A 22,671-nucleotide genomic window follows, 5' to 3' on the forward strand; every position below is an offset into this window, starting at 1 on the left:
AAAACTTGCCTATCCAGGACAAGCCCTAACATAGCGAAAAATATCCGTTTTTTTGTTTTTTTTTAAATTTTATTTTGGTGTTTTCTCGATGAAAAACATTTTGCCGAGATGAACTTTGATTTTTACTAATAAAACAAAACCAAAATTATATTTTTTAAAAGTTTTATTTACTTAAACTTAACAAATTTGATTAGAAACTGAATTACAAAGTACACATATAATTCAATAACAAAACAAAAATAATTCAATCACTTTAAAGATACTTTTCACTGCTTTGTATTTTGTTTAAAAGAGTTAAATTTTCTGGCAAAAGCATAAAATCATAAAACTCTAAACAACTCATATGTTTGAAAAACTATTCCTTTCACAGAAGATAAAAGCAGTCTATTTCTTTTTTTGGTCCACTGAGCGGTGATGAGTGAAAATATTCTTTCCACATTGGCATTGTGAGATGGGATTGCAAAAAGAAATTCTGCTGCTTTTAATAATTGTGAAAATATTTCTTCAGAAATACTCTCATTAAAGTATTTTGCCCACTTTTCATTAGTAGGCAAATTGTGGTCATTAGAGTCAAACTTTTCCATTATATATTTTTTTAAGTTACAAAATTCATCAAAAAATTTAGTGTCATCGATTTCGACTCCTTTTGATGTTAAATATACTAATGAGGGCATAATGTCCCTGTCCCAATCATAATTAGTAATATCATTTAAGCTCATCCATTTGAAATATTGGAATTCTTCAAATGGTATGAGCCAGTTTTTTAAATATTGAATTGAATTAGTATACAAATCAAATAACTCTAATTTTATTTGGTCACATTTGCATTCTAAACCATTTTCAATGCACTTATTAAAAATTTCTCGAACTTTTAAAGGAATGAATTTGTTAGCTGCTCTTTCTTCTAAAGTAAAAATAACATTTTCTAAAATTGCCATTGTTTCCACTACAGAATTGTTCTGATGTTCAATCTTTTCTATATTTGTATGGAAAACAGACATCAAAGAATGGACAAGAAAAAGATAGGCCTCTGGAAAATCAATTTCAAAAAATGATTTAAGTATATGAGGAACATCATCTTGAGACAAGAAATATGCCTTGAGAGAGTGAAACATTTTTAAAACCCTTTCAATAGCGGGAAACAAAGATAGCCATCTAGTTTTAGAGTGATATAAAAGAGTCTCATGTTCTGTGCCCACAAATTCACAAAATTCTTTTAGTGATTCAACTCGTACAGTGTAAATACTAAAATAGTTGAACATTTTAAGTACCTATGATGGTTTCTATATCAACTTTTAATTTGTCACAACTATGGTGCACTGCATTATTGATTACATAAGAGGGACAACCTACACCAACCAAATTTTGATTAACTTTAGATTTTAATTTATTAAAAACATTATTTTGACCTTTTCTGCCTATGCCACCAAAATTTGTATTGCAATTATCCCCTGAGAATGCGACACATTTTTTTTCTAAATTTTTTTTTTTAAGTGTATCTAAAATTAAATCACAAATTGTTTCTGCTGTTTCGTTTGGAGCACTCCTAATGTCTAATAATTTAGTTTGATTTCCTCCATTTTTATAAACAAAATACTGTATCAGCATTGGAAACATTTTTAGTGTGTTATGATTGCTTGCATCTGTAGCTACACCAATATATGAAATCTTGTTTTTGTTTATTTTGTGAGAGTCATTTCAAGAGTATATGGTCCAATTACACTATTTATAATAGCCTCGACCTTAGTTCGTCCACATGTAACCTTCTTGGCTATTGCTGAATCATGGTAAATTGCTTTATTTAACTAACAACAAAAACATACAATTATTAACTCCACACATAAAGTAATGATTAAAAATGTACCTTGGTTGTACAATCCATGGACTTATAAGATTGGTGATGGCAAACTGTATGGAAAGCTAATGTTGCTTCAGCAGCTTTTATTGATTTGGTTTCTCCAGAAGTTACCACAACATTTTGAAGGCCAGAAGTTCCCGCTTGAGCTCTTAACATTTGTTTGTGCTTTTCTTTATTTATATGGGTCTCAATATCAAGCTTGCCTTTATGAGCAATTGATATCGAAGAATTGCACACATTGCAAATTACCTCACTGGTGGTTTTTCCTTTCTTAAAGGAAGGGTATAACCAAAAAATTTCATCTGAATAAGTACATTGCTGAATAAATGCGTTGCGGACGTTAAAGAAAAATCCGCCCGGCCTCACCCAGACGTAGCAATAACCCGAACTTGTCCGAATTTATCTGAATGTCTGGTAACCAAAGGGTGAGCAATTTAAGACCCCACAATTCTCCAAATATATTTTGTTTAATAGAAAGGGAATGGTCTATAGAACATTCTAAAACAATAAAATTGGAATGGATGAACCTTATTTTGTACTAAAAACCCTCCAATATGTTAATTTTTCACAAGGATCTTTGACAGTGTTGTCATACTTCACAAAAGTCCATAAAGTTTAGATAAAAGTCCACAGCTATTAACAAAGCTAATGACAAATTCTGGTTTTCACTTAGAATGTCTTTTAAGTATTTCCTTTTGTGTAATCATCATATTACTAATATAAAAATATTGACATAATTACTCTGTTTTAATATGCACTAACTGATTTTTAAAAAAATCAAAAATGGTAAAAATCCTTCCTCTAATATGTAAAATATGAGTGTAAAGGCTGGTATGTGTTTAACCCTAAACCAAACTTAACTCAACCTAACATAACCTTAGAACATTAAAAAGCTAGAATTAGTAAACAACAATCTGTTTTATTTATTTATTTATTTATTTATTGATATACAGGTACACATTCACAGCAAGAACATTACAAGGTACTTACAACTTAATTTTTACCTAATACTAAACATATTTTGCCAACAATATGGATCAAGGTGTTTGTTGGTGATTAAACTATTTTATCATAAGATTAACAAAAAATAATAATAAAAACAAGAATTGAAAGTCCAAAAGGATGCTTGTATGGGCAATCCAGCAATTCACTTTGGTCTTTATTTGCTGTAATGATTTACTTCTTAGATCATTGTATATCTTAGGCCCTATGAAGCTAACATGCCTTTTTGCAGCAACATGCTTTACAGATGTCAAGGAAAGATTTTGATATGTGGAATAACAATTGGTTAGGATGTTTTTTTGTTTTAAACATAAATATTTGTATTAAATATTTTTGAGCAACATTTATTTAAGACATTCTTGCAGGCACTACCCCAAACAATTATCCCATAATTGATAAAAGACTCTACAAGAGAAAAGTAAATTGTTATAATTAATTGTTTTATAATTAATTATTAATTGTTTATTTTCCCTTACCAATCCCTACATCCTCCCTTACCAAGAACTCACTTAGATACCTTAGCAAAAAAATGTACAACCATGTTCCTTTATGTATCAGACAAATTTTAGAAGTTAAGAAATTCAAAAAGAAATACTTCACCTCCCCACAATCACAAACACCCATAGGTTCCAGGTTCAGAATCTGCACTGTGGATTTTTAATAGTGACTATGATTACACGACATAGAAGCGATCTCCACATTCCATTGCATAATTCAGCTTACTATGAAGGGCTTCTCATTATATGGCCATCAGGGCTTATAGAATGCCTACCTGCTGATATTAGACGCATCGAATCTACAGTCCAATTTAAAAAGCTATTTACCACTGGTTGCAGATTAAATGTTTTTATAATTTTACTTTTAGATTATAATTGTAACTTATGTTAGATATTTAGAATATTTATTTTGAATTTTGTTATTTTGTTTATATAAGGCTATTGCCTCATAATAAGCATAATTAATTATAAGCAAAATTAATGTATCCTATGGGAGCTAGATCCTCCTTTGTATGATGTTGCTTTGTCATCCTGTATATGATTTTGTTGGCAAATAATGGCTATTATTATTAATTTATGAAAGTCAGGTAATGTTTTACCACTAAAGGCAAAATTAAGAAATTTTGTGTTGTCAATATTTAATGACAATAAACTATCATCTAACCATAATTTTATTTTTGAAATTGGAATCTCTGCTGTTTTAATAGCTGTCTCCCATAATTCCCCTACAACCAAAACTACAGTATTGTCAGCAAAACAATATACCTGACACAATATACTACCACCAAAATCAAAAGTATGCCATCAATATAAACATTAAAAATTAAGGGACAGTACCCAGCACAGTACCCTGTGGCACACCATAGTCACAAAGACTGAATTACTTAAATAATTTATAAGTTTAACCTTTTGTGTTCTTTTATGTAAGAATGACTTTATGGGGTTCTTTGCAATTCCCCTAATTCCCATTTTCTCCAGCCTGTAGAATAGCATAGTAGAATATGATGTCACACAGTATCAATGGCCTCGGTTACCTGGCAAATTGCATTTTCAGTACAAGCATTCATTCAACATATCCCTATCTTACTCATAACATGATTTGTCTGTTACATTCTCCTATAGTTCATGCAACAAAATTTTAGCTGAGAAACTATAAAGTACTTGGATAAAAAAATTGACATTGAAATAAAACAAACTCACTTGACATCTTTGTTATCATATTTAGTATATTTTCAATATTTGTGTCCATAAATAAATAGGAACATAGGAAAATCACACCATAAACATTATAAAATTTAGTTTCTTTTGTTAAAAAGTGGCTCATCCAAAATTTTTTAAATTTGAATATAACAGATAAAGGGTAAGTTCCCTAAACATACCAAAAAAACCAAAAACCACTGGGTCCAAATTTTTCAAGCAATGTCTAGGAATGTTTCCTCTCATCTTAGTGTCAAAACTAGACCCTAAGTTGCTAACTAGATCAAATATTTTTGTATCAATGGGTATTACAGTATATAAAAATATCAAAAAAGTGACATATAATATGAGCTAGAAATTATTATAAAGTAAAAATTAACAATATATTCAAAAAAAGTAAAAATAATAAATGAAGAAGAAAATAGACTTATTCATATATTTAAAAGAAATTTTAACTTAAATCTTTAACAATATCTTCTGTTATATTTAATTCAATCTAAGTCCAATAATTCTTAAATATAACAATTATTCATTTAAGGTACATTTTTATATTTGATACAAAAGTTTGCACAAATTTTGTATGTGTTATACCAAAGTCAAATAAAAAAACTATGAAAGTTATCTTCTTCATAAACAACAGAAATCAAGCTGAAATTTAAAATAAAAATGTCAATATGAAATACTGAAAATATCTATGATTTTTTGACAACCAGACATAATTTTTACTTCTACTTCTGGTAAAATCAGACATGTAAACACTATTGAAATACTTAATTTGGGTATCCCATCCCCCAATGGCCCTGTGTTACTGCCAAATTTTAAATTTTTTCCTATTCCTAGTTTAATCCACCAACTATAATCTATCAATACATTTGCTGGTGGGCTACTCTATCCCAATTTAAGCTTTATTCTATCCTAATTCTGATTCTAAATCTATTGTTGCATTTAAAATTTCACAAAAATAAAGACTGGATAGATCTTATGAGATCTACACATGCACAGTTACATATGTCTGTATATCCTTTGTATAGTATCATACACCTAATTTAAATACACGTGGGCATGCTGAAAGTGCACCTCTTAATAGTTTTAGATTAGCTGCAAATAAAATTATTTGAATATAAAATAATATCAATCAAAGAAGAGGATATCATATTTGTGGCTTTAGAAATGTGTAATTTTTGGTTTACTTTATGTTAAAATAATATTAAAAGAATCTTCTAATTAAAATACACGATAATTAAAATATATAAAAATTTTCTGTTTCTTCGAAATTAAATATGCTTTTTTATACCTACCCATGTTAATAGAAATTTCTCTCAAACAAAGACTAAAAATAGTAAATTTTCTTTTTTTATAATTAAGACTTGCCCAATATAAAATTACTAAGTCTCTATAATGTAAAATGAAACAGAACTGAAACTGGCAGAGAAATTTAGGGTGTAAATAAGGAAATAGTAAGGAATTAAAGGGAAATAATGGAAAACTGGGGTAATGCTCTCTATAAGCAATTTTGGTGTATGGTTTGCATGATTGAAGAAACTAACATTCTATAAAGCAGAGGTCAACTTTACTTGTACCTAACTCTATTGATAAAAAAACTTAAACTAGTAAAAATAACATTCTCGACAATAATATATATGATGATATTAAAGTCATCTATTTTACATTGGATATTGTTATCTAATTTAACACTTGTTTGCAAGGACGACACTAGTTGATTGTTGTTTGCTGGACCTGGAAAGTAAAAAGTATCTTTTTTGCATAATAACACATTATTGAAAAAAAATTATAAAAGGATCTCCATACAATTGAGAAATTAATTTTCAGCCAAATGATATTTGCATTATTCTAAAATTCTTATGGATTAAGGCTGATTGAAATCCTTTTTCACAAGAACACAATTAAAAATAACATATTAGAAAAATGTTGAATAAAGAAAAACTCCATCCTTTATTACACTACTCTTAAAACATTATTCTTCCTAGGTGCAGGTATAGTATATATATGGTAGCCCATAAACAACAGTCAATATTAGTAAATATTAAAATAGAGACTGTTGTTTATGGGCCAGAATTTTTTAATTTGCTACTCAGTGATTGTGTATGCTTAAAGTGGTTTTTTTAGCTACTGTGTAATCATTTATTAAATTTTTACCAAATTTAGGGTGGATGATAACTACATAATTTGATGTATTTTTACATAAGTACCATCTTGATGGTACTGCCCAAATGTAAAAAAGATGACTGGTATGATGAGTATGGATAAATAAATGATGTAATTTTGTTATACCCTGTATGAATGACTTTAAGTTGCTTAAATTAATTATTTTTATAAAATTAAAATGCACATTGGAAATAACATCTGGTTTATTTCTAAAATAGTCTGCAGCATTCAAAATTTAATTTTTGGGCTGAAATGTGGTCTATGCATTAAAGTGAAGTGTATAATGTATAAAAAGGAGATGTATTTTATTGATTCCTTTTCAATTCAAAATTATTGGCAATAATACAATCATTTGTTTACACATATCTCAGATAGTGAGTTCCATCCACAGATCTTTTACAACACAGAATTTTTAAAACAGTTTGGGTTTAAATTTCATATTATGTGAGTAAAAATCACAATGACAAATATACAAGAACCAAATTCTTTTGTGTATAAACTGTTCTAAGATGTAGATCAGTCGAAAGCCTTGCTTAGATCATAAAATACAGACGAATTTCCTTGATTGTGTCTAAAACATAAGATTCAATTCTGACTATTCTGACATTTCTATCTGACATTTTTTATACTATTATTTATGTCCCTCACTTCATTAATAGGCACTTGTATAAAGGTGTAATTAAGTATGCATAGGAGGAGAAAAACGTGGAATTCAATCATTAGAGCCTATAGATCACACATTGGAATGAATTCTGCCAATTCATAAGCTTTATTTTTGAAACCCCTTAAATTAGTTTAAAATTCACCTATTTTATATCTTTTAGATCTTATGTTATAGATACCTACATTAATTTTAATTATACCTCATTTTTTTGGATGTTCACAGTGGATGCCTCAGTCCAGAAATGGGAATTTGTTTTCTTACAGTTACTTGTCTTCTCATGTTTAAATTTACCTTTAATTTTTATTTACCTTTGGTCAGAAAACTGCATTAAAAATTAGCTCTTTTTTGTTTAAAAGTATTTCTACTTTAAGTAAGCTGACTTTTTTCTTATTGACAATTTTTCACATTTATAATCTACAGCTGCATTAACTTAGAGAACTCTCAGGAGTTATCTCTTGAGACACTTGTGATAACAGCAATCAAGTTGATGGTTGAAACTTTGATGGCTTTAATATACTATCCTCCTTTATTTTACATACAGTGCATCCCAAAAGTTATGTCTAAATTCATTTAAAAATCAGGAATGTGTTCAAAAAAAAAACGCTCGGACCCGTCGATTTTTATTTCAGTTGCGCATTTTTGTACGTGAAGTTTGTATATACAGGGTTGCTCAAAAATAAATTACGGCCGTCAACTACATTTTTTCAAATGAAAGAACCTTTTTTTATTTCATCTTTGAATTTCGCGTGAAATTCTACGTATGTTTCATGCATCATGTCCTAGACCTAAAGTCAACCGTTATCGAAAAAAAGACGATTCATGTAACAAATTAGTTAGTTAAATGTTCAAAATGGTTGCCATTCACGGCTTGTTAATATCCAAGGCGATCAATAAAGTCTTGCACATTTTCAATCATTTCCGGAGTTATGGCGCGCACTTCTCTGCGAATTCTCTCTTTTAAGTCGTCTAGATTATTTGGCCTATTAACAAATACCTTCCTGACCTAGCAGGCCATTCAAGGAAAAAATAAAAAACTGCCTTATCAAAAACATGTTTTTTTAATTTAAGGAGTATTTCAAATAAAATTTCAAAGTCTTGTAATGTTGGTCACAACTAAATTAAAGTGACTTAAATTTGCTGTATTAGTCTGTTATTTTTAAACAATTGTTTTTTCTGGTGTAATATTTTATATTTCAACATTTTAAGTTGTTTTATGAATTATAGCTGTTTTAAATTAATAATGTGAAAAAAAGATCTGTATGCTAACTTGACAACTCTTGTACATTATTTTATGAATAAACAATTTTATCTTATTTTATTGTGAAAATTGTGTTGTTGCTATTAATTCTGAGTTTTTGTTTTAAAACACAAGTTGTAAATGTCAAAATTAGAATTGTAAAATTTAAAAGTGTTTTAAATACTTGTTAAAGTTATGGGTAAACTTATAGGAATTCTGAAATGTCTCTGATAATTTTTTTCTATGGCCTTTTAAATGTAAATGCAAGAGAAGCTAGACATCCCTATCCAGTCATTGTTCTTTGCTTGTCATCATATTTAGGAACACCCCATACAGTGTATCACCCTATGTTAAATTTTAAATTCATTAGTGATATTAAAGATTCTAGAACTTTCTAGGCTTTATTTAAAATTTATGCATTGTGCAATTTTAAGCTGAGACTTGCCTGCCTTATAACTGCTACACTGTACCTTCCTCTTTTCCATTAACTGAATAATAGTATCTGATTAGATTTTGACATCTTGTGGAAGAGGCATTAAAACATGTGTTAATATTTAGATATATTTTATTTTATTGAAGCTGAGATGACTCCAAAGACTTACAACAAAGCTGTAGATTAAATAAAAATAATAAAACAATATTTTGTGAATTGCCATTAGCACAAGAAGCAAAACCTATAAAAAAAATATTAAAGAAAATTAAAATACAAAAATATATTTGCCTATTTAGTTCTAAGCAGCACTAACAATTTATAAGATTCAGCCCTTCAAAGTAACTGTGGGAGAAGGTTAAATAACTTTATAGTTTGATACAAAATGGAATTTTGTTTTAAAGAGGATGTGGGCTTAGGCATATTTCTAGTAAAAGGATGAATAGGTATTATTCAGTCACTGAAGAATATCTCTTATGCATTAAACAAGAAGTTTTGTAAAGTGATGAATTAAGGTTTACAAGATTCTTCATAATTAACTAGACATAAATATCTTATTACACACATTGGTAGTACAAAGTAAATAGGTTGATGAGTTTCCAGAAAATCTTAAGCTAGTAATATATTTAGATTGCTTCTAATTATTCAGATTGCAAACCATACTCCTAGCTGTTTGAAGATCGTTTGTTTCTTCTGGGATGAAGTTTGTTAAGTGTGTGTTTTATTAAGTTTTATAAAGAGCAACACAGTTTTTTAGGGTTCCGCACAAATTTCCTGTTTTATTTCCTATCCGTTATTCTAATTAACAGTCTATTAAAGTAAACTTCCCAATAGTTCTAAAGATACTTGAAAAAAAATAGCCAATTTTAAAAAATTGATTTTAGTTTTTTGTGAACTTATTTTTTATTCAATTTGAAAATAATTTGCGCTTTTGCAATGCCAATTTTTTCTTGCTACATGGGGATGTTCTGGAATTTTTATTATGACACTTTGCCTTTTGGCAACCATCATCAACTTTTTCTCATGGGCGCCATATTGGATTTTTGAATTTTTTAAATCTTTGCAAAATTACCTTTTTAATGATATAGTACAAGTAATATTTTGTATTTTTAACAACCTGAATTTTTGGAAAAAACTAAATTTGTTGCAGGCTGTGACAAAGAGAATATTTAAAATGTCAATAAATGTTACACATTATAAATACAAGATAGACAGAAATACCAGCAATGCAATACTGTAGTAGTGCATACCCTTCAGTGTTACACCTTTATTATTTCCGAAATACCTGTAAATATTTCAAAAGAAAGTAAATTAATCTATTTATTCAAAAAAAAACTAGGGAAACTATTTTTTACTACTACTAAGCTATAAAAAATAAAAAAATAATACATTTAATTTAGTTTTATAAACAATACATTTAACAGGAAGAAAACATTTATCTTAAAATAAAATTATAATAAGTCCTCAAATTTTTGTCCCTTTGTACACACACAAATTGCACTCTCATCTACTTAATCTTTCTAATAATTTTACTTCCTTTTAATAGTTAATCGCATTTCCTCAATATTTTGAAATTCCACTCGCTTTTTACTGTTCTGTATATAGTTTATAATATTAATGTTAACAATATTTATAATATTAACTGTTTATAATTTTCTTCTATCTAAACATTCATCCACCTTGATGAAACCAGACTGTATAGTAAATTTCGGAGACTATTTTTAAAAAATTTTGCTAAATTGATAAAAAGATAATGAGAGAAAAAAAAAAGATATTAAGAAAAAATTTAATTTAAGAAAAAGAATATAAAACTTTTGAATTAAAATTCTGATTATATGTAAAGTAACAGAAAAACATTGTCGAGGATCAAAAAAATAAAAACTTAAGTTGAATTTGAAGTCGACATATGCCTTTTAAGAAATAACATTATTAAAAGTATTTTACATGTATTGGAAATAATTGACAAAAGTGAATTCAAAATTCAAAAACATACAGGAAACAACTTTTAAAAACATATTTGTGCAAGACTTATAAGAAGTCGTTCGCTTTTCTGGTTTAAGAGTGGAGAAAGGGAAAACAGACATAGGTTGCAAGGGTTGCAAGCCACCTTCACCTATATACCAAAGAAAAAATGATGAAATACATTATTTTCAACAATGATGATAAATAATGACAATAAATAGGTCTTCAACGATAATGATTTGTTGTAAAATATGAATTAAATGTTCAATTTATTTTATAGTATGATATAGTTTCGTTCATTTGTCAATCTTAATTAAAATTATTGTCATTTGTTTTTTTTTTTTTGAAGACTGTTAATCGCTTTTAATATCAATAAGTAATGGTTAGATATTAGATAAAATAGTACTTATATTAAATATAGAAAAATTATATTAGATAGTGAAACATATCTTGTATCTTCATTCTCGAGAGATCAAACAGTTTACTGAAATAGAATATTGAAGAAGATATGTCAAGAAAAAACTGTATATTTCAATTGAGATTTGTCTACTATTTTATCTTGTAAATAATATAGGTTTATAAATTAAAAAATTAATTTTTAGTGTTTTTATTATATTGTTGTTTACTAAACTCCCTTTTATCCTTGCATATAGGTGGCATGGCACTCTTACGCGGATGACACAGTTCTTGTATTTAAGATTGTTACTTGGAATCTTGTAAGAATGAAACTCATAAATGGCGTGCGGATTGTAAAGATGTGGTTAAACAAGTATAAATTGTATAAATTGTAACACGAAGAACTCACTTATATACCTCAGCAAAAAAATTTACAACCATGATCCTCTATGTATCAGACAAATTTTAGAAGTTAACAGATTCAAAAAGGAATTAAAATCACTTTTATTATCCAGGGCATATTATAGCCTTGACGATTTTTTTAATGATACCTTTTAACCTGTGCTCTGACATCATTTTAGTGTTTTAGTTTTGTTTCCTGTTAAATAATGTAATTTACTTCTTCTAAATTCTGTTTTATTGACAGCTTTACTTATTTTTTAATGAAATTTATTAAAAAGATGCTTTTTTTTCTCAATCTGTTTTGTTATGATTAATTTTGGTAATGTGTGTAAATTTTATCGTAAAGTGTTTTAGAAGTTATGTTTGTTTGAAATTTAAAGTGAATTTGGAATTTTTTAGTTTTTAGGATGCTTGTACACAAGATTTTGTTGTCTTACGTAATATAGCACATTTTCTTTCTTTCTTTCTTTCTTGTCCCTAAATATTTTAAACTGTTTATGTCGCCTTTTCTCTAACAGATGCAAATCGGCCAAATTTTAAGGAAATAGTTATTGATGAACAACAAAACTTTATTATAAAAGAAGTAGAAAACACTAAACATCTAGGTATAATAATAGACAAAAAATTAAAATGGACACCACACATTCAAAACTTAACATCTAACCTCAGAAGCTTAATTCATAAATATTTCCTTATTAGAAATATATTGGATAAAAAAACTTTAATAATGTTGTACCAATCATTTGTGGAATCTCTGATATGCTATGGTATAGTGGACCTGGGTGGACTCTACAATAATGCTCTTGAATACTTAAAAATTTTTCAAAATTATATTATCAAAATAATCTATAAAAAAGACAGATTATACCCCACCTCGCTCTTATATGATACCAAAATACTTAAAATCAGATCCTTATATCTATACTCCAGTGGTGTATTCTGGTATAAACTTAAAGATAAAAACTACATAAGTCACTAAAATGAAACCAGACAACTAACTGAAAGACATCTTAAATTAGTGGTATGGGGCCTCTAGTAAATGTAATTGTGTTGTATAGTAATATAATTAATTTTAAGTTATACACATACAGGGGCATATAATTACCATAATTTTGTGCTATTGGCCAGAACTGATCTGCTTAGATACTTTTGCTCTTGGAGTGACTATATAACACATTATTGTTCTTTGAAGCATATTACCCCAAAAAGTCAACATCCTTTTTTGCATTAATGCTTTGGCTCTTCCTCTAAGCTAATCTTGATAATCTGCATATTTCGCTGACAAGACCTAAACGTTTAAAACTAGTTCTTACGGAGTAGAGCGAAGTCACTAGTATACAACTGCGCTCTAAAATGGATGAAATTTTGGTCACTACGGGTGAAAAGATAGGCAACTACCATTTAATAGCTCTCATTGACGAGTGTTTCCATTTTTACGTTCCATCCATCAATAATATATTTTTCTCCTGTGATCATTGCGAAGCCTTTCAGCGCGAGGTGGTTATGAATACGTTCACGACGTTAAAAGTAATAAATATGAAATTTATGAGCCCATGTTTATTAGAGATATTCTTCTTAACAGCTTCTCTATTTTTAGGACTGGCATTAAATTATAGTAAAAAATTGTGTTTTTTTTTGTCATTGCATCACAAGTTAACGATGCTTCCAAAAAAATGGCGTAACAATAATAAATGAGGTCTTAAACTTTAAAGCAGGCTTTCACGAATTGACTAGGACATTTTGGTGGTGTCGGATTTCCCGGTCAACAACATTCTTTTTCTAAAAATACTGCGCGGGTATTTTTAACGTGTGCAGACAGTGCGCCAAGTTCACTTTTGTACATTCGTAGATTTCCGTCGATCCAGAGGACAATGGGCCCGCATTTGAAAAGGATTAAGTGTTCTTTGTATTGTCTCCTCCAAAAACATTTGTTTAATTAGTTACATTTTAATAGCTAATTTGTGTGGAGTTGCAACTGAAACAAAACTGGTGAATGTTTTTGTGTTGCTATCCTCTATTATATACTTTTTTATTGTTGTCTATATGAAGGTTGGTATTTTCGTAGTAAACTAATATAAAGTTTGGTCTTGAAAATAGAAATACAAAGATATGACCGAGTACGTCAATCTTCACTTATTAATAAGTTTCTGGCCTTGGGAGTGGGATAAGTGGACAAAAATACACCAGTTCTATTGAATCTTACCTAGTCACCAAACACACACCGTGAAATATAAGAGGACCGCGAGAATTAGTCTTTTTCTTTGCTTCGCCGCGAAAAGATACTACTTATCCCAAATAATAACTCAGATAAAATATGGTATTACTTTTAGCGAATCACCTCAGTTCTCTAAAATTAGGTAATATATTTTTTCTCACTCTCACTCTCTGTCTAGAACTATGTTTTAGCATTGATAATGTTTGTTACCTTATAATTTCAGTGCCAATATCAATACCGAACAGCAGCGACCCACAGCAACAGCGACGCCATGTTCCGTTATATGGGCGACTGGTCGCCGATGACCCGTTGGGTGGCACGGTGTCCACCTCGGCCGTATCAAGCGCGCCATCTACGACTGATATCCAAGCGATGCAAGCTCGAATACCGCTTACATTCCGAGACCCGGCTACGGCTCCCCTCAGAAAGCTCAGCGTGGATCTGATTAAGACTTATAAACATATTAATGAGGTAGGTAGACAGGTAATAGTTGCCGTCAACGATAATCTATTTTCATTGGTCTGGGCGTATAGTCCTTACGTATCAGAATTTGTATCTGCTCTATAAATTCTGGCAATCTTATATGTGGCTACTAAAGAAATTGAGCTTGGTGGGAACTCATTAAAAAAAAATTGTTGCTATAGAGAAATTCGGCTCGCGATTGGAGACGGCTCGCGTGCCTCCACATGATATTCGATTGTATCTAAAAATATTGACTAATATTGAAGTATTCAGTGGCGGGGTTTTTTCGTTTTGCTCAATGTTCTCGTAAGTTTAGTGCTGATCTTGATTGTATAAAATTGAACACGTCGTGGTTTAATGGACTACACGTAGAACATTGAAAGGCGAGAGTTGTCAAGTTTACACGCATTTTCAGAAAAAAGGAAATTTTCAGCTACACATCAACACATTGAGTCATTTCAGTGTTTTTGTGAACTGTTACGATAGAAAAAACTTGTGACGTTTGTGCCGCACCATGGGAAAAAGGCGATTTAAACCGATCTTTTCAAGATAAGTAAATACCGACATTGTCATAAAATAATAAAAACTTTAAGAAATCTATAATAATTATAAAATATTTAATTTCTATAAAAATGTTTTTTTTTATTAGATAAGTACCTCTACTCTAATGAAGTACGTTAAAAAAAGAGTTTATAAACGGTAATATTATTTATCATTTAAAGCATAATCTATTAATAATAAATATATATCCTATAAATGTGTTTTGACGACGTCACTGGTAAAGATTACTTGTGTCGGTGGAATCAACAATGCGATCGAGCGGCGTTGCGATGTAGTTGCCATTTTATCTAATATACGTTATCTACATTCATTTAACTTTGAATGTTGACTTCTTTATAGAGCATCTTATCATATTTTATGAAAAAAAAAACTTCATATGCTATTAAAGAGGAATAGTATTGTTTTGCGCCTGTCAAAATAAGTGACAAATTTTTATGATATCATAAATTGTGTTTTTTTGGCCATTTCTACATAGGCATTTGACATCATTGCATTGATGTTGCAAGCAAACAAACTGCTCATATTTCTATGACAATGCTAACTCTAGCCTTTTAATGTTCTAAGGGATTACAATTCCTTCCCTCTTACCGATGCCCCGCTGCTATCAATAGGATTGCTAGAAAGGACTTATATAAACCATAAATATAACATACTGAAATATATGATAACAAAAATTGTTGGCATTTTATCAAAGCCATAGTAGGATGTTTGTCAATAGGGTATATTATGTTAATTTATTATTAAGAGAGTTAAGTAGATTAGCCTTTGACTAGACTTCGCTAGTACACTATTGAAAAGTACAAATAAAGCCATTATTTATTTATTTATTTATTTATTATAATATCGAAGGCTTTTGAATAATCCGGGCGTACCAAAGTTACTTCTAATTTGAACTAAACTATTGTTTTACAAACAACCGAATTTTCCTAACATCGTTGGAAACATTCTATTAAATGCTCCAAATTTTAATACCTTTTTTGGAGCGGTGAAATTTGAATTAAAGTTTTTACTAATAGTTTCAACTTAGAAGTCCCAGCTTGTTACAGGCTTACAGTTAATTTATTTTTTATAATAACAGAAGTTTACTTTACGAAGTAAATAATATTGAAAACGGGGTGCTAAAACACATTAGCATCCTTTAGAGCACTGATTATGAATTTTTATTAATATTTGATTGATGTTCTTAGTGGTTATAGCAACTTTTTCATATTCAGTTTTTTTCATGCCTCTTTTCAAGTCTAGACGTCTGTTTCTTGTTAGTTTATTTAAGTGTCACATGCACATAATATTACTTGTACGAGTCAAAAATAATTTGTTTACCTGTTGTACCTGTTTGGTTAAATTTGGTTTCCTATGATTTGATTCCAAGTAGTCGTGTTAGGCTGTATTTATTTTGATAGGTTAAGATAGATGTGTTTATTTAAAATTAACTCTGGTTTTTCTATTCTCCACTGCCTAAAATGTACTTGATAGGCATGTGGGCCCTCAATCACATTAAAAACTGATGGTGGCGCTTGAGCCAACTGATACATATCCAAAACTGAAATATAAAATACAAATACGCATGGATAAACATGCAAGAGAAAGTCATAGTAGAACTCTAGTTGGTAGAAGAAAGGCTACTTTCCTGTTTTTAACTTGTGACATACAGTTACTCCTAAAAGTATTTGGACAACAAGTATTTTCAATAATATTTTTACATTATAATTATAATAAATAAAATCTACAACCTATAATAATTATGAATATTTCTTGATGACTATCGAATATAATTACGATATATTTAGTTTAAAAAAGATGTACATAGTCAAACAGTATTGCAAGATACAAAATTAATAAAATAAGCAATCCCTCAAAAGTATTTGGACAGTGTATAAATTCTTTTAATAAAAAGGTGAAATGTAAGAAAAAATCAGTATGCATCTTTGTTTACATTTAAGGCAACATGTCGAGTAGTATAGAAAAATAAGCAATAACGTGCGCACACACAAAAATGAAATCGAGAGAAACTACTATATTGCTGAGCGTGAAATTATGATTAATTTGTTTAAAAAGGGCCAAACTTATCGGAAAATAGCCGAAACTGTAAATAAATCATGCTCTACCATTGGATATATTATGAAAAGACAAAAATTTAGTGGGAAATAAACATCGATCTGGTCGTCCAAGGAAGCTGACTCTTCGTAATGAACACTTTATAATGAGAGAGATAAAAAAGACCCCTTTATTAGTGCCCCGAAAATTATTTCGGAACTACAGAGAAGTTTAGGAAAAGAAGTTGGATCTGAGAGAGTTAGGAGAGTTATAAGAAAAAACAATTTTCATGGCAGAATAGCGAGGAAGAAGCCACATCTTAGTAAAATCAACAGACAGAAACGTGTAGCTTTCGCAAAAAAAAATACATAAATGAGTCCCCGGAGTTTTGGAATCGCGTGGTTTTTTCGGATGAAACGAAAATAAATCTTTTTTCATTAGATGGCAGAAAAATAGTGTGGCGTAAACCTGGTACCTCCTTGCAATCTCAAAATATTTGTCCCACCGTGAAACATGGAGGCGGTTCCGTGATGTTTTGGGGATGTTTTGCAGCTAGTGGAGTAGGAAATATCTGCCCAATTGATGGAATTATGGACAAACACAAGTATTTGGATATTTTAAAAACCAATTTACGCCAAAGTGCTTTGAACTTAGGTTTAGAAAATAATTATGCTTTTCTTCATGACAACGACCCAAAACATAAATTGGAAATAGTTTGATTGTGGCTAGTCTATAATGTACCTAAAGTTTTGGATTTTCCCCCTCAATCACCGGACATTAATCCTGTTGAAAATTTATGGCAGGCATTGAAATCTAGGGTTCAAGTACATAATATAAAAAATAGGCAAGATCTGATTAACCAAGTTTTAAATGAATGGAATAAAATCTCTGTAGATGTCACTAGTAAACTTGTTTAGTCCATGCCTAAAAGACTTAGATGTGTCATAGAATTGAAGGGTTTTTCTACTAAGTATTAATTTATAATTGTGTGGTATTTATTGTATTGTATATATTTAATTTTCTATTTGTCCAAATAATTTTGAGATATAAAATTCGTTCTAAAAATTAATGTTATTAGTTTTTATTTAATAAATAATAGTATAGGATTGTATAGGATTATTCAGTAGTCTTTAAGAAATATTCAAGATTATTATCAGGTAGCATATGTTATTCATTATATTGTAAAGTGAGATTATTGTTAAAAATAAATTTTGACCAACTACTTTTGGGGGTAACTGTATATACATTTGTTATTATTCGAAGTTCATTGATTTCCGAATCCAACACTGAGTTGGCAAGATTTGTATAATTGTTTGGAGATTTGGATTTGTATTATGTTATACAAGTATGTTATAGGCTAAGTTTAACTTTGTTCATAGCATTGCAGAAATGAGAGTGAAAACATATATTAGACTGAAAATAAAACCCACCGATTCTTAAAATTGTTTTCTCTACTAAGGAGGTATCTCATCAATGTTGTAGTGATGTGCAATGTGGTTTACCTTACATGTATATGTTACCACCGAGCATTTGTTAAAATCAATGTTTCATTAAAAAAGGCATATTTGTGTACTGTCTATGTAAATCTAAGAAAAAACTTGTGACGTTTGTGTCGCACCATGGGAAAAAGGCGATTTAAACCGATCTTTTCAAGATAAGTAAATACCGACATTGTCATAAAATAATAAAAACTTTAAGAAATCTATAATAATTATAAAATATTTAATTTCTATAAAAATGTTTTTTTTTGGCAAGATTTGTATAATTGTTTGGAGATTTGGATTTGTATTATGTTATACAAGTATGTTATAGGCTAAGTTTAACTTTGTTCATAGCATTGCAGAAATGAGAGTGAAAACATATATTAGACTGAAAATAAAACCCACCGATTCTTAAAATTGTTTTCTCTACTAAGGAGGTATCTCATCAATGTTGTAGTGATGTGCAATGTGGTTTACCTTACATGTATATGTTACCACCGAGCATTTGTTAAAATCAATGTTTCATTAAAAAAGGCATATTTGTGTACTGTCTATGTAAATCATTTTCAATTAAATTTTATAATTAATTTTGATTGCTACAGTTCTTTAGTTTGATAAGGCCTTACGCCCACTGTGTATATATAATGTATATGAGGGAATTCATCTGAACCAGTTGATATTTTTGGTGGGCAAATAGCGAGGTAAACCGTTGTATCTCAGGACTGGTACATCTAGCAGCAATGGATTTTTTTTTATTATAAAAGTGGCCATGAGAAAATTCTGGAAAATGACACAGGTGTTTTTTGCACAGGTGTGGCAAGAGGTGTGTTTTTTGATTACAACAATTTTCTTGAGAATTTGATATGAACTAATGAAAGTACATTTACAAACTGTGGCATTTTTAACAGAAATAATAAACGCAAAAATAATTATATGCCTGTTGAATCTCTCTCCATAGCTACTAAAAACCACTTCATTGGTCCACAAAATCTGTGACAAAAAATCCCTGTTTTTTAAAATCGTTTTATTATTGTAAAGTTTGTTTAAGGCTTGGTGTAGGATTATATGGTAAGCGGGTAGCCTTAAGTAAAAAAGAAATGCCGTATATATTCGAGGGGAGAACAGATATACTATGGCAGCATTTTAAAGTCCTCAAACAAATCCGCAATCATATTAACAGCTTCATCATTTGTAAAACGCATTTTACAAAAAATCGATCAAAAGTTATTCAGAAACCAAGTTGACAAGGTTCTAGTAAACCTTTGACGTTTCCATTAAATATTATTTAAAAGTTTCTTTTGGTTTTGCCGCGTACTATACGTTAATTAGAAATTGAAGGCCGGACACTAGATGGTGGTACATAAGTTTTGATTTGGTCCGTATAAAAAATTTTAAGCAAAGATATCATCGTCCGGTTTTCACAATATTTTTGCAAATTGTATCTACTCATAAAAATATGATGTAAAAAATATTCCATTCAATTTGAACTTTTGGAGTAAGTGAAAAAACCGGAATTGTTTCAAATTGCGCCCTCTAGCTTTTTTATTAGGAACTATAGATTAGTAATGAGATCTGACATTTAAAACCGTTACATTGATCTGGCAAACCAATTATCCTCACTTATTTGACCACCGTTTCCATTATTATAGTTACTCAATAGTCAAATATGTTTGGATCCAGAATTTTTTCTGTTAACAGATCCTTAATTAAAGATGTCAAATCTTAAATATAGATTAAATACCGCATTTTCCATTTGATGAGAAAGTTGCCAAATGAAAGTGATTTCAATGTAATGTAGTTTGTTATACTAAATGACGATTACAGTAACGAGTTTTTTTTTTTTGAATTACTATAAAAGTTCCTTGCACTTAAGTTTTTTTTTTAATTTGAGTTATCTGAAACTGGGATAAACGTTCTATTTATATAATAACATCCTCTTTTCTTTTATAAACAAAATGAGTTACAAAGATTATGAATATAATGCAGCAAACAACAAACAATATGTACAGGGTGGCTATTTTATTAGGGGCCTATACCTTTTCTCAGAATCTACAGGCTGTGCAAACATTTTTTTTACAGAAGTGTTTTAGTTTTAAGCAAATTTTTAAATTTGAAATGGGACACGCCCATGGTTTTATATTTTTAGGTCTGGTAATTAAGACTTTTTAATAAAATTCCTACCACGACTTAAGCCTACCTCCTATTGATAGACGGTGTCCGAGTATTTTAAATTTATACAAAGTGTCTCAGGTAATAAGATATATTTTTAAATTTTCAATTCGTAATATTTCAGTTTTTTTAATTGGAATACCCTTTATTTTATGTAGTATTTTTAAAAAGAGCAAAAAAAGCTATTCATTGATGTATATATGTCCTATACCAAAATCTAATAGTTTAGAAAATATTTATTGGAGTGATATAATTTTAACTCTCCACAATAATAACACTCTTTGAATAAATTTTGCTAATTTAATATTTCACCGGTTGTGAGATAGCAATAGTTAATATCCGCGCTTGTCGTATCTATAGCTTCAAAATAATATTTAAACCACTCCTGTGACATGAATTTATTATAATTGTAAAAAATAACAGCCTTAAAAAAACAGCAAAATAGCGCTAACTAAAGTCTAAAGTAAGTTTTCAATATGACCTCCATTTTGAATAATACATGTAGTATAAACAACTTCTAAATGTTCTATAGCATTGGAGACAAAATCTGTTTAATTTAAGTAAACTACAGTCTCTCTAATAATACTTCTTTGCACTTCATTTACCGTAGTAAGCCTCTGCTTGTATACAGTGTCTTTTAATGTTCCCCACAAGAAGAAATCTAACGGAGTAAGATCTGAACTATAAGCTGGCCAAGGGATTGTTCCCTATCTATTGTGGTTGTACTGTTAGGAAGTTACTTATATTGTGGCTTCCGTGATATGGAGCACCACCTTATTGTCATATTAATTTATCACGTTGGTAGGCCGGTATTTCAGTTTTTATGAGCGGTTGTATTTTATTCCTTACCATATCTAAATATCTTCTTGAAATCAAATTTTTATTGGTCAAGAAAATTGGTCCTATAATTTTGAGCGATAAATTCCGCACCACACCTTTACGGATCGTCTTCCCTGCTTTTTCACTTCCAAAATCTATTTCTTATTTTTATCACTCCAATAATGCGTATTTTTCCTATTGAAAATTAGGGTTGATGTGAGAAAAATTGACTTATCAGTCCAAATAATCTTATTAAAGACATTTTCATCGAAATTCATGTTCATTAACCTATCACAAAAGTTTAATCATTCATCATAGTCTCTTCCTTCTAAATGTTAAATAGGTAAAAATGTAAATGGTATTAATTAGTAAATATGGTTATTAATTTTTAAACTTTTTTTTTTATTGAATCACGCTTCTTGTAATGTTTAACTCCAAAGCGGCTTGCCTGATGGAGGTTTCGAGTATATCCTCGAAATCTAGAAGAAATTCTAGGCTGCATCTCTTAGAGGTGTGTTCTTAGGTTTTGTGTAAACTACCATCTTGCTTGAATTTTGCATAGATTTTGCCATATAACTTCTTTTCCGGAGTTTGCCGTAACGGAAATTTTCTTCTATACTCTCTGAGCGCTAAACCTGGACTTTTTGAATTTGTTAAAAAATATTCAAGCATAACTACTTTTTCCTCCACTATATACATTTTTAAGAGAGATTTCAATGTAAGTAATATTAATAACTACTAAACTGACAATGTAAATTTGTCAATATATTGTTCTGTAGCTATATGAATACGACAAGCGCGAATATCAACTATTGTTATTTCGCAGTCTACTACGATAAAATACTAAATTAGCAAAATTCAAAGAGCGTTATTATTGTAGAGAGTTGAACTTATATCACCCAAATAAAATTTTAAATATTTTCTAAACTATTAGATTTTGGTATAGGACATATAAACATTGATGAATAGCTTTTTTTCCTCTTTTTCAAAATAATATTTAAAATACAGGATATTCCATTAAAAAAAACTGAAATATTGCGAATTAAAAATTTAAAAATATATCTTATTACCTGAGACACCCTGTATACTTTTAAAATATGCAGACACCGTCGATCAATA

At 29.5% G+C, this 22,671-nt stretch overlaps 1 protein-coding gene across 5 annotated transcripts in view; it reads left to right on the forward strand.

The window, feature by feature from the left end:
* Positions 1-22,671, forward strand: part of LOC126738937 (serine/threonine-protein kinase minibrain) — a 65,613-nt gene that overhangs the window by 1,316 nt on the left and 41,626 nt on the right. For 4 of the 5 annotated variants that reach the window (XR_007661491.1, XM_050444429.1, XM_050444432.1 and 1 more), the window contains exon 2: positions 14,250-14,497. Coding sequence is in view for 4 of the 5 variants with exons in the window: in XM_050444429.1 (XP_050300386.1) it covers positions 14,250-14,497 (248 nt within the window). In the remaining variant the exon portion in view is untranslated. Of the gene's footprint in view, positions 1-14,017; positions 14,169-14,249; positions 14,498-22,671 lie in introns of those variants that run through there. The other variant, XM_050444430.1, reaches the window with a different exon arrangement.

This window comes from Anthonomus grandis, chromosome 7 (genome assembly GCF_022605725.1).
Source record: "Anthonomus grandis grandis chromosome 7, icAntGran1.3, whole genome shotgun sequence".
Taxonomy (NCBI): Eukaryota; Metazoa; Arthropoda; class Insecta; order Coleoptera; family Curculionidae; genus Anthonomus; species Anthonomus grandis.